The sequence below is a fragment of the Lepisosteus oculatus genome, chromosome 12 (genome assembly GCF_040954835.1).
Source record: "Lepisosteus oculatus isolate fLepOcu1 chromosome 12, fLepOcu1.hap2, whole genome shotgun sequence".
NCBI lineage: Eukaryota > Metazoa > Chordata > Actinopteri > Semionotiformes > Lepisosteidae > Lepisosteus > Lepisosteus oculatus.
In genome coordinates this window covers 9,636,712-9,650,166 of record NC_090707.1, presented here as the reverse complement: position 1 = coordinate 9,650,166, position 13,455 = coordinate 9,636,712, and the positions used below count along the sequence as shown (strand labels likewise).

Genomic DNA, 13,455 nt, shown 5'->3' with positions numbered 1-13,455 from the left:
GACAGCACAGAGCCAGGGTCAGGTGAAAGGCACGACTTGAAGGACCTCAGTTACAGCAAGAAACTACTCCTATAAACTGCAAAGGAACAAGTAAAGGTTTATTCCATGCTGAAAAGAGAAGAAAAGAAACTCACGTCTGAAGAAGGCTCCACAGCCGAAAAGGTTGTGTTTCTTTTCTTCTCTTTTCAGCATGGAATTAACCTTTACTTGTTCCTTTGCAGCCTACACATGCTGACGCAGCTCCCTACTTCAACTACTTCTATAAATTGCTGCTTTCTTCTATACCTATAGCAGTGGCAATGTGAGATGAAATTCTGATAAAGCCTGAATAACTCAGGCCGGTCTAAGGTGTACACTGCTATTGACTACTGCACTGTTCTATTGTTTCAGAGCGACGGTTGTGTTATTTCCAGGCTATCTTCCAGCTGTGCACCACGTGGAAGCCACTGCAGTACTCACTCTGGGCCTCACAGTCCACGCAGTGGGAGTTCCCTCGCAGGTTCCTGATGGACTGCAGAGCGATGGCCTCCGTCTGGCTCGTGAGGCGAGACTGCACACAAAGAACACAGTCACCGGACAGCCCTGCAGACCCGATTAGCTGCTATCCCTGAGACACTCCTCCCATTATCTCTGTTTCCCCTGTACTTTAGAAAATGCACAAGCATAATAAGCAGGCATTCTTTATGACTGAATCAGCAATGAAACAACGGTCCGTCATTCTGTACATTCAGCAATGCGGGGTTGAATTCATCATCTGGTAAGTATTACAAATTTGTAGAGTTTGGATATACGAGTTAAGTAATAAAATTAACAAGCACACAGTGCAGCAGTTAACACATTCTTAGACCCGGAGTTCTTGACAGCAGCTGATGCAACTTGTGTGATTGGGATGCTTGTTTATTTCAGTTCCTAATAAAGTGTCCTCACTCTGCTGTCTGCGTTTCATCAACGCACTGAGACCGCAACTGGAGTGCGGATTCACAATGAGGTTTTAAGTGCCTGCTGGCACATCTCTCGCAATCTTAGCAGACTGACAGAAAGCTATTTGGCCATTCGGTCCCGTACTTGGAAACACATTGCCTTTACTGTGCGAAAATGAGTAAATAAATAAATACAAGGACCATAATAAATGGGAAAGATATTTTAAACACAGCTACTCCAGCCCTCAGGCATAAACACAATCACAGCAGCAAAATTCCCTGCTCAGCTAAAGCTGGTAAATAAATGGTATCACTTGGGGTATATTTAAGTTAAGAATAATTGCCATTTCCAATTACAGTGGGGAAAAATTAGCCAGGGAGGGGGAAGGTTATGTACCTGTGCTGTATTAACATTACATTCCTGTGAGGTTTAAAGCACACCAGTGGTGAGTACCTCTCCAGCTGACACAGAACTGAAAAACAGCATGCGCCTTCCTGGCAATGAAGCCCCCACACCAAAAACCGTTGGGTGGACAGGGCCAGAGTGTGGGCTGGAGGAGTAGCCGAGACCACATGTGACAGGCTCTAGACCGGCGGACTCTTTTCTTAAGCACTCTGAAGCAAAGCAGTAAAAACAGGCTTTCCTGCTATGATTCTAAAACTTTAACTTTCATGTGTAATTTCCTATTTTCCCAGTATTATAATACAGTCACCTGTAAACTATGCGGCCCTGAGCTTATTTGAACTGTATATTATCATGAAGGATAAGGCTGCATATCACAAACTATGTTAGCAAAAGGCCTAACAGGACCTGATGTCGAAGGGCTGAAAGAACTCTTTATATCACTTCTTCAGCCTTAGGGGCCATTAGATTTCAGGGTTTACTTCTTATCACACTACCTGCCTAATTACTCTCAGCCACCACTAAGTCAACTACCTTCCCTGCAGAACTATAATAATACTAACTACTTACACTACAAACAGATAAAGGATCTTAGCTATTAGAGCTTATCTTAAAGAATATTTGGTTTCTGCAATATTTCTGTCAGAAAACTGTAAGTTCTTATGGTATATGCAGATAAAAATAAATGAACAAAATCTTCCATTTTGACAGCAGGTAGGCAATTATTAGACTGACTAAAAAAGCAGTCCCAGTTGCCTGGATGTCTTTCTTTGCGTCTTTAATTCATGAGATGACAACTGAACCTGACTACTCTTAACAGCTTTATCTTACGTTTTAATTAAGAAACCAAAATTGGTTCAAAACGTGTTAAAAAATTAAACGCGTCCGCTGCCGCCTCCCCATGGACCAGAGGCAGGAGTCGTGCCGCACCTTATTCTTGCTGCTCTCGCAGGACTGCAGGCTGGCCAGGATCTGGCTCTCGATGGCCTGCACCCAGGCGTCCCGCTCCTCATACGACGTTGCCTCGAAGTGCCACTGCTGCCCCGTCAGCGACACGATGATGAACTCAAAGTTCTCCTCTTGTTCTGAAAGAGAGAGGTATGAAACCCAATAGGGTCCCACAGGACGTAAGTGAGGTTACCAATGAGGGGAGATTGTTCGGTCTGGTTGGTACGTAGTTCTGTACGAGAGCTGTTAACTGATCCAAGGACCTCATGGAGCTGTTTATTGAGGAAAACCAGGGTACCGGCTACAACACCTCTCTTCTGCAAATTAAACTCTTGGTGCTTATCTCCTAAAGAAAACCGACCAACTCTTCAGAAATCTAACAACTAATTTATGAAAATGCAGTGCTGTATGTTGCATGAGACTGGTGTATAGCTCATTGATAAAACTCTTGAGTCCACAGCCGAAGAGCTCAGAAATCCTCTGGGCGCTACCGTGGTGAACAAATCCTCTCCTTGTGCACTTCCTCTCAGAACACACCTGTTTGCTGCAGGATACTGATCAGCACTTCCTGCCCCTGCTGGTCGGGCAGGCGCAGGGAGAGCAGGATCTCTCTGTAATTACAGCCCAGAATTGCCCCTGGCCTTCTTGCACAGAGGAACTGTCAGCTCTGACAGCACGTAATGGGAAGGTCAATCAGATTACAATCAAGGGACTTTCTGAGGTGACATATGGATCTACTACCCAAACTTTAAAATAGGTTAATGGGCCAATCAAGAGCCAATTAGGAGCGTATTACACTGGCATCTACATAGTTAAATGGTCAAAGACTGGAGGCACAGGGAAAGGGGTTCACATTTGGAAACTGTTAACAACAAAAGAGAATTCAGAACCAAAAATGCCGTCAGGAGCAAACAGATGGCTCTAACTAAGATCCCCACTGATGAAGCATCATTGCATAAATGATTGGTGTTCAAAGGGGCCCCAGAAATGTGATATTCTGGGGAAACATGAGATCAGACACTGGTTGGGCTCTGTTTACAATTTAAAGAAATAGGGAGGGACGGATGGGTAATTACATAATGAGCAGGCAATCACTACGACCTCTATAATAGAGTCCTAATCTGCCTTCTTTCCTCAGGCTTCTGTGTTATCTTCAGCGGTGTTGTAGTAATAGCTAGATGCCAGGGGGTTTCAGTGGGGGACATCACTGCAAGTCAAGACATTCTGCTAGATTCCCAATTCCAGAGGTGATCCAAATACCTCTGGAGGAAGGAGGAAGGATTGCTAACTCACGTCCAGAAGAGCTCAACTTGGCTTAGGAGTGACCAGGATTACCAGCAAGGAATATTGACGGGTGAAGTCAAACTAGCAAGGATTCACTGCCTAGATGGCAGCACAGGTAGCTCGAGGTAATGGATACACTGACTTGAGACCTGTCCCAACTGGTTTTGTAGATTTCATATCGTCATCACTCAGGAATGCCTCATCTATTACTAGCTGTCCATCCAAAAAAGCTGGTTTTTAATGCTTCCCAACAGATTCTATGTTCTAATCAACTTTTCAGAACTAAGGGATGTATATGCTGACATCAAACTTCTTTTTTTTGCTTTCCAGTCAAGCAGAGGATTGATTGAATGGTAAGAAAACTTAATACATGCCACTGCTGATTTTAAATTACAATGTTGCAACTGAACAGAAAAAGGAAAAATACCTTCAGAACATAAAATACACCTCATCCATCCCAAAAGAGCAGTAAAGGAAAAAATACAGAACACAATTACACTATTAATTCAGCCTGCTTGAATAGTATCTTGACACTGCAATGGTTTACCTCAATGAGAAGAAAAACAAAGAAAATTGCTCATTAGCTGTAAATGTAAGCAGATGAATGCTAAACTGTGCCCTCTTACAGGAAAAAGAGTTAACTTGTCACCCTGGGGTTGGAAAATATTTACTTCCACTTGTTTTCTAGTGAAGGGGAGATGGTTTCTCCTGAACAGCTGAAATGACAGGCTGTGTCTAGTGGGGCCCTTCTGTTAGCAATTAGGAATATAGCTGAGCTGGAGCTGGGGAAGAGGGAGGTCAGGTCAGGTGATCCCTCAGACAGGAGACCCTGGGGCTTGGAGAGGGTGCCAGACTGCGTCCGGCCCATGGACCTGACATGTGAACGCAAATCAAGCCAGCAAGCACTGACCTAATAAAAATGGGTTTAGTAATCACAAAACACAGGGAAGGGGCATCCATTTCAAGCTTGAATGTAAGACCTGCAAAACTCCATCCTTCAGATTCAGCTGCACATTGTCCTGTTCATAGTCTTCACTGTCGGTATACTGGCTCATTTACCGAGTTTCTACGAGTTGAGAATTCCAGGTGAAAGTATGAGTCTAGCTGTTGGGCAAGACATTCAATCACAATATTGACAACTGGCTGTCATTTGCTAGAAAATCTGGGTTTACTCTATACTAACAATGTCAACGTGTAACTAGGATACACATAAAACATTAAAATGCACGAAGCAGTCGGAAGATGGTTTAATAAGGTAAAATGATATAATCAGGTCTAATGTTTCTTGTCAAGTAGTTAAGCTACAGTATTTCACCCTTTTATCCCTTTACTCAACGTGAGAATCCAAATATCCCAATAACTCCACCACTGTAATAAAGAAAAAAAATCATCTCTTAATCACAAAACGACAGCCCTTTTGTCTTTATCTTTGATAAATGGAGGTCTTCTCCACATGAAGTTTTAACGTTTGAATCAGAAACCCTGGATTCTGTAACCCCTCCTGCCACCTCTGCCAACTGAACTAAAAGACAGGAGCCAACAGTTCATTCCATTCTCTTACTAATTTAACTAATTGGAATCCCTTCAGACAACTCATGTTGAAGTTACCTCTGGGCTAATACACCCTTGTCTACAACAAAGGCACTTGTGTTAAAAATGACGCAGCCGTCTGATTGGTTGTTAAAAGACCTTGGGACAGGGAAAGGAGCCCTGTAACCAAATTACAATGAAAACACAGACAGAGAGGAGCTACTCCACATAAGAGGCAGAGACATGCCCTTCTGCAGTGAGCAAAGTCAGAACAGGGCAAGTAAAACAACCTTTACCACATTCACACAAATATCTGCTGAACAGGACTGAGGTTCTAAAGGACCGTTAAGTTTTTTTTCTGTGTTATGAAACACACGTTTTGAAAAATGACACATATACAAGGCAAGTTACAGTACTCTGTGTCTCACTTGAATGAGACAGTACTCTATGTCTCACTAAATTTGAATGTTAAGGCATTCAAATTAAAAATATAAGTTGAACAGTTAGAATAAGTTTCACTATATATATATTATTATATTATTATATTATATTATATATTACACTATAGAATTGGGTCAAATCTATTCTAAAAAGTTTTTCAAAAACCAGCAACGCTAAGAAACACTATATCCTTGTTGACACGTATGTTTTTCCATGTTTTTCTTATATTGGGACTACCCCACCATGTGTGTACTGTACTTTGGGGGCAGTCCCTGGGTATATTTGACCCTAGTCTACCCTAGTCTAGAAGTAGGGCTGTCTTCTTTCAGTAGTTGTAGTTAAATTTGTTACATATTAAAATCAACCACATTGTGTAAACTGGACAGTATGGACCGACATACTGGCTGATGAAGAGACTCAGACAAGTCCATTTCAAATGAAAACTTTCCCCGTCTGTTTTGAGGTTCTGCGGTGGACTTTCGGTTTATTAACTGGAGCAGACTCAAGCAGATTCAAGTCAATACTGTCCACATCTTGTCAACAAAAATGTCATATGACACAGTAGCTTCTGCAGTCTCCCAGCAACACAAGTCACCTGAACCTTCAGGAAGAATATCAGGGTGACAAGGGCTACCTCAGGTGGAGCCCTCAGCCCTGGGCAACTGCTATGTGACCACAGTCTAACAGAAATGTTTACTTTGACACTACAATTCTTTATGCTACACTTCAATATCATAATCGTTTTTCTTAAAGAGCACAGCAGTAAGTCAGAAATGTTCATGGTGATATTTATGAATCTTTATAAGTAAATACACTGCCTGAAATAATACGCAGGGATGCTCCATTTCTGTTTAATTAACAGTCAATTTATCTTCTGACTTACTGTGTATTAAACGAATTGCTTGCTCCACCTAAAGTCCTAATGAAAGAGTCTGAAATTCTAGATGGTTTTTGCTTTCTGCAGAAGCAGAAGAGCTCCTGGCTGACAAACTAAATCAAAAAGTAAACCACAGAGTTTTCTTCTACAGAGTTGAATTCTCACTGTTTTTTTCTACTTACATAAAAGAAAAAACACAAACCTGAGAGCACAGTGTACATAAACAGGGCAAAAAAGTGCAATAAACAGGGTGCCTGTTCTTTCTTTGTAGTTTCTGCGCCCACTGGAGCATCCTGTCTCAACCCCAGTTAGGGCAGACCCTCATTACACCAATAAGCCCCCTCGGGGTCAGGAACAATGTTCTAATCATAATTAAATTTTCTTTCTTTTTTGGATGAGGGGAGGTGGTTTGACAATTATGGAAACCAACAATCCAGAAAGCTGCAGCATGAAAGCATAAATTAAAGCTTCCACTCCTTCTGAGCGCTCGGGAGTCAATTAATGAATAAAAAAAGGGCATTAGGCTGCGCGATTTGTGACCCCTCCAGTTTCTTCGTAAACCTAAAACATTTGCCTATTACAGGGAGTCCGCTCAGACGTGACTGGTTTTGCATTCCAAACACCCCAGTGTGCGATCCCATTACCCCAGCTGGTACTGGGAGTGAGGCTGTGCTTCTTTCCCTGAAAACCCTGTGGCACTAATAATAATAACCAGAATAATCATGCACTGATCCCCCCCAACACACACATTATACACACACACATATATATATATAATCCCCCCCACCACTGTAACAGGATTGACACCTCACATTATAAAGAGAAAGACAATCTTAGAAACTGCCTATGATACCGAAAGGAATAAACAAAAGAAAACAGAACGCCGCTTAATATACACACACACACACATCACAAGCCCTCTCCCCCACCCCCAAATAAAAACAAGAAGCTAATCTTGTCATTAAACAGAAGCTTTGTGCGGCAGCTCTGCTTGCGACAGAACTAAAGCAAGTCAATTTGTGAACTTTGACACCCGCAACCTTTAACAGCAAAACAATATACACAATTTACAAGCAGGGTGGCACATGCAAATGACCTGCTGCTGTCGCAGGGCCCAATCCGAGCTGCGGAGAACATTATAAAAGAGGGGAGGATGGCGGAAAGATATGAAGGCACAGGGGGGTGGGAGGCAGGGGAAGGCCAGGGAACACAAATTAAAAGACTGTACTTAAATGTCACAGCACACAGTATTGCACCGAGACACAGATCATTACTCTCGATATTATTCGCACCCTTTTAAAACGGTAATAACCTGGAAAATATTACATGGATTGCCCACATCTACGGAAAAATATATATTTATATTAAAACAACCCCCCCAAAAAATACAGGAAGAAAAATGGATTTTTATCCCCCCCTTCCCCGACACCACCAAGTAATTTAGACGTTATCGCACTATGGAGGCAGAGAAAGGTCACACTCTACTGTGGAGACAGAGGAACACAGCACTGACACACACAGCCACCACACACAGAACCTGACTCTGAAAAACACAGGAGAGGATGACAAAGCATGCGCCAAACTGATCACCTGAGCTCTTATCCTCTTTATTGACCACTAACCCCTGTTAGTGGCAGGCGAAGGGATAAGGGGAATGACAGGCTGTGTTGAGATATAGAAATGTATATATGGACAGCTAACTAATTTCGGTCATTTGGCTGATCCTTCACTGTATTTACCTTCGGTGTTGGTGCTGCTGCTGTTGTAAATGTTGCGCAGGCTACCAACACGGTTTAGTTTCCAAGCTTTACGTTTGGCTGCATCCGGACAGCAGAGGGAGAGATAAAAAAAAAACAGAAATAAAAAGAGAAAAGAAAAGAAAAGAAACAAAGGGGAGAAGTAAGATGTCAAAAAACAGCAACAAGCAGAGGAAGCATTAGGATGCTGTGCAGAGGAATGGGTGTGGCTGAGGAGGGGACAGGCCCTCTGGTTTGAGGTGCGAGTGAAGCAGTGACATGTTACAGGGTCTCCAAACGGGGGGTAAAAAAAACCAGGAAACGGAATCAGGCAGGAACTCCAGGCTGCTGCATCACTCATTCACACTGGACCCGAGCGGCGTTAAGTTTGCTTTCTAATTGCTTCATTAAAATTAAGTCTGGCGCAGAATAACAAATTGGCTTAAAATGAAAACCAATCTGATAACGTCCTATCTGGGTAATGACATTGCACAATTTATAATGATCATTAAGCACGAAGTACTCTCATGTGCAGGTACACTATGGAAAGGTATGGACATTTCATAAAGCTACTTCAGTGAAGGCTGTGCTTTCTAAAGAACTCCTCTACTGCCACCTGAAACTCTGAAATTATTGAATCTAAAAAACCCTTCCAACGGTCTATTTCTCCACATGTGGAATTCTTGCTTTTATTTTACAAACAGGCTTGAGATTACTGTAGATTATCCTTGTTATAACAATAAAATTACTTTATGATTTGTCTAACAGTAATATGGAATTATTTTATTTCTTCCAATTAATCTGCTGCATATCTACAGCACTAACTTGAAGGTTTCAGTCTGTATATATTAATGGTTCTGCCACTGTAGGTATCGATTTTACACTGCTTTTAGATAGAGAGGACAGCATTCAAAACATCAAATAGGTCCATCACAAAAGTATCCAAATATGCATTGTGTTGATAATACTACCCTTCTAACTATTTCAGACTAAATGTTTTAATTTATACATGTTTAATATCTCAAACAATAATGGCAATGCTGCCTCCTACTCTATATAATGATACATCTTTTCACTACAGTTCTGTTAAAATTAATTGTACTCAAAAAATGTGTAAAGTAATGCAATAATGACCCTGATACAAACTAAAGTAGATGGCATAAAAAAAACTGCTAAGTTCTGCTAAGTTTTGCAAATAGAAATACTAAACTACAACAGTACTTAGTTTTAAACCTGGAATAAATGATGGCAGATATATCAGCAATCCTCAAGTAAGGTATCTACTGTGATTAATGTGCCCTTCTAGAAATCTTTATTAAGTTAAACCAAGTGGATTACAACTCAGTAAGCTGGTAAAATGAGTTAAAGCAGAAGTCAATTTCCTTAGAATTAAAGACACAACATGTTTGCCAGGGGACACTGCATCACGCAGCTTCAGCGATTATTGGAATTTAATGTCCCTTTCTGAAACACTAAACGTGGGTCATTACATGCTGAAAAGGCGATACAGTCATTTTAAACTGCACCTGCCTCATTGATCTTAAGAGGTAAAGAGCATTCTTGTGGACATTCAGTGGTTAGGAAAACAGTGCACCAAACGGTTTATTCCTTTAATCACCAAAGCAAAACCCACATACAAGGGGAAAGCTCAGGTGTGGAGGAGGAAAATGATGTCTTTCTTAGGTGAGACAGGCATGGCTTCAGCAAGACATGGGGAACAACCACATGACTGTCAATGAAATCATCTGGAGAGGTCAGCAGCAGAGCGTACAAAACTATTTGCGACAACAGAATAAAATCCCAGAAATAAAACACTCACAGTTTCTGCTTTCATTAGCTTTCTGACATTATATCCTGGCAACACCTGAGGAAAATAAATCCCCATCTAAATCTATGAACAAAGTCAGATAATGTTAAAAAAGAGTAATAGAGGCTGGCCACATTCAGTTGTACTACAGGACAGGGTACTTACACAAGTCCTGCTCGTTTTCTTGTTCTTCTGAAACCAAAGACCTACTCCACCACAGCATAAATGTAAAGTTGACCAAATGGTTTCAATTCTACAGTACCTGCAGGGGTACAAATCTTTCACGATCTTTTCAACACCTCGTGCTCTTTTTCCAGCTCAGCTGTGTAATGCATTCAGAGTCCATCAGCACAATAGCTTGGTTCAAGCTTCTTTAATAAGGTCCATTTTACACACTTTAAATAACCACTTATTTTCCTGTCCATCTCTTCCTCAGCCTCGGTGCTTCAAGTTCTCATTCTGTATTACTTTCCCATAGCCTGAAGCAATAAGGGGCATTTGTCACACATTAAACAACCAACGCTTAAAATGAAATAAAAACACGTACATACACACTCTGAAAGAATGCATTTTTTTCAACAGTTCAAATAAAAAAAGAAAAAAACCAAAAGCTGCAAAACAAATCAATGTTCTGAAAAGTTTTACTACTCTTTCAGATCTGGTTTCAGCCTTTTGTGCATGAACGTTTTAATTGATAAAGCATGCAGAATTTCAGTCATTCTGAAGGTCTTCTACACTGATCATCACTTGGACATGGTAATGAAGCATTACACACAGAACAACACTCCACTAATACCATGTCTTCTTGCAAATAAATTCAAATGTAATAAGTTCAAATAAACAACACCTGAAGAAGGCTCCACAGCCAAAACGTTGTATTTTCTTTCTTCTCTTTTCAGCATGGAATAAACCTATTACTTGTTCCTTTGCAGCCTACGCATGCTGACGCAGCTACCCACCTGAACAAGTTCAAATAAAGTTAACAATTATCCAATTCCGCATCGCATTTTGGTACAACAGAGCACAATGGAAGCATGTAAGTACACCATGCTTGTCAATCCTCTTGTTACTTGGCTTGACACAGACTGGAGAGTCTGGCCAGTAGACCTCTTTAGTTAATAGCTTTCAGTGCAAGTCTCACAGCAGCAGGGCAGCTCACAATGTTATCCTCTCCTCCGCCTTAAGGCCGCTTGAGGAGAATCGTTCCGTAACCACCAAGTAGCTTTAGCTACTTACTGTTCTTGTAGTCAAACTTTCCATGTAAGTCTGCAGTGGAAATACTAGAAGAGAGCCACGTTCCTCCGCTTGTAGTAGGTACGGGCTTGACAAAATCATGCATCTGTTCATACATATTAGAGTTTGTGTGTCCGCTGAGTGGTTCCAGAATTTAAAGCTGTTGAACACGGCAAATAAATCAGTTGTGCAGTGTCTGTGTTTTCCTAGTCAGATACACCTGCTGGGTGCAGATACTCGATGCGAAATGTAGTGGAAATACTCTTCTCTCAGCATTAAAGGAAAAGTGGGCCTGTTTTTACAAGTTTCCCTTGCATTTTAAGCTACCAGATTCTTGAGAAAAGGTGACAATGGGAGAGGATTCTGCATTTTCCCCCTCTTCCTTATCTAAAAGGCTGAGGTCAGCCAGTTCCCATGTGGCTCTGCCTAGTAACCATTTTAAACATGGCTCTCATTGGAGCTCTTTTGTGCGATCCAAACAACATCCTTAGTCAACCAAACTTGCTCAGACTCGCCTCCTACAGGCTAGCATGTGCACAAAGCTGAAAATAAAAAGAAAATCAGTGTCTTTCCCCTACAAAAACTGCATAAACTAATGCAGTTGCTCCCTATAATGCAGGGTGCAATTGCATTCATGTTTTTTTCCCCTCACTTCATTTGATTACATTGAAGCTGCCAAACAGTCCCAAAGGGACTGAGGTAAACCCAACTTGCTTTGCAGTGGAAAGTAAAAAACGTGGTTTCAGTTCAGAGGTACAGCTTTCCTCACAATATGTGCTTGGCAATCTGACAAACCAATAATAAATGAGAACGTCAAACCAGAGATTCCAGAGTGAATTTACATTGCAATTTGTAAATTACTGATTCAATCTATGAAGCTCAGGAATTACTTTTTTCGTAAATATATATGTTAAGGCACATTAAATTTGCCACTAACAACAGGTAAACTACTGAACTGGAAGAATTAAAACACTCATAAAGCACGGCCACACAATGGCTGACACAGACTCATTTTTCCTATTCTTTTTTCCAAATAACTTTACTAACTTGCTCCTGAAAGAAAAAAAAAGGAATTTTTCATAACATCTATCGCGTGCTGTGACCATTTTGTAGTGTTGTTTTTTTCTTTCGGTAGTTTTCTTAGTTTTATGTTTTTAAGCCAGTAATTGGTGGCCTTTTTCCCCTTCTCTGTGGTTTCAGTTCTCTCCCCCTTCGCTTCAAGTTCAGGAAATGATGGGTCAGATGCTTTTTATCCCCAACTCACTGCAGGACTCCTATATCACTAACAGGCTCTTCCAAAAGCTGCTATCACATTTCAAAGATCCCAGTCACTTAAAAGTAGCTAATCAAAGGTATAATTATTTAATGAGCAGTAGTTAGTGGTATCCAGCGGGGCTGTAATTGTTTTACTGTGATCAACAGACCACCAGACTCTGCACTGGGACATGCTGATAAAAATTCATACTATGCCAACCAGGAAAGCAGAGGAATTGACATTTCTTCTCCTTCCTCCAGTACACAGATAGATTAGGAAGACACAGGGAATGTTTTTATTGACCTGCACGTGCATAAGTGGGGCGAATATGATTCCCTGACCAGCGGCTGGATGAAAGAAAGCCCTTCTGTAGATCCTTTGTTTTAGGCGAGAGAGCAGGTAGCTTTTAATTAGAGACCCCCTACTCAGTCAAGTCCTGTGCGGAGACCGACATTAAAGTCTTGCGTTTCAGCTCAGCTCTTTTTCACATATCATTCTGAAGAATAAGGCCCTGTCCTTGAATATGAGAGGTCGTCAGCCCCCTTTTCTTACCAGGTGCCTCACAAAAACTATCACAAAAAATCTGCTAAAGGATCATTAAAGAATTAGGCTAACGGTTATCATAATTTACCGCACATTACACTGGTTTTACGCACATCTATGTAATTTAAGCCAACGCAACACAACTGTGCAGGAAAGACAAATATAATTCCAAAGGCCGATCCTCTGCTGTTGTGCGCTGTCAGGTCCAGAATGTAGCGGTAGAACAGTGCTTTACTTCATATTGAAATACCACAAGCAGCTGTACATATATCTGAAGCACACCTGTTTTAGACAGAGGCATCGACTAGTCTGAACTTCACGATAACTAGTTCTTGCCCTTTAAGGCAATTTGCCATCATTTAAAAACATATTAAATAACCCTTTGAAATAATTAGCATACTTCAGACTATCCTTGGCTACATTAACAGAATATATTTGAATTCTATAGCCTTCTAGCATTCTGGAGCTACTCAAACTG

The 13,455-nt window shown here is 41.1% G+C and overlaps 1 protein-coding gene across 8 annotated transcripts in view; it reads right to left on the bottom strand.

Annotated features, from left to right (window-relative positions):
• Nucleotides 1-13,455, bottom strand: part of agap1 (ArfGAP with GTPase domain, ankyrin repeat and PH domain 1) — a 237,197-nt gene that overhangs the window by 22,513 nt on the left and 201,229 nt on the right. For 5 of the 8 annotated variants that reach the window (XM_015358506.2, XM_015358507.2, XM_015358505.2 and 2 more), the window contains 3 exons: nucleotides 8,143-8,220; nucleotides 2,254-2,408; nucleotides 460-550 (listed from right to left, as the gene is read on the bottom strand). In XM_015358506.2, coding sequence (XP_015213992.1) covers nucleotides 460-550; nucleotides 2,254-2,408; nucleotides 8,143-8,220 — 324 coding nt within the window. The remainder of the gene's footprint in view (nucleotides 1-459; nucleotides 551-2,253; nucleotides 2,409-8,142; nucleotides 8,221-13,455) is intronic. The other 3 variants (XM_006636304.3, XM_006636303.3, XM_015358504.2) reach the window with 1 other exon arrangement.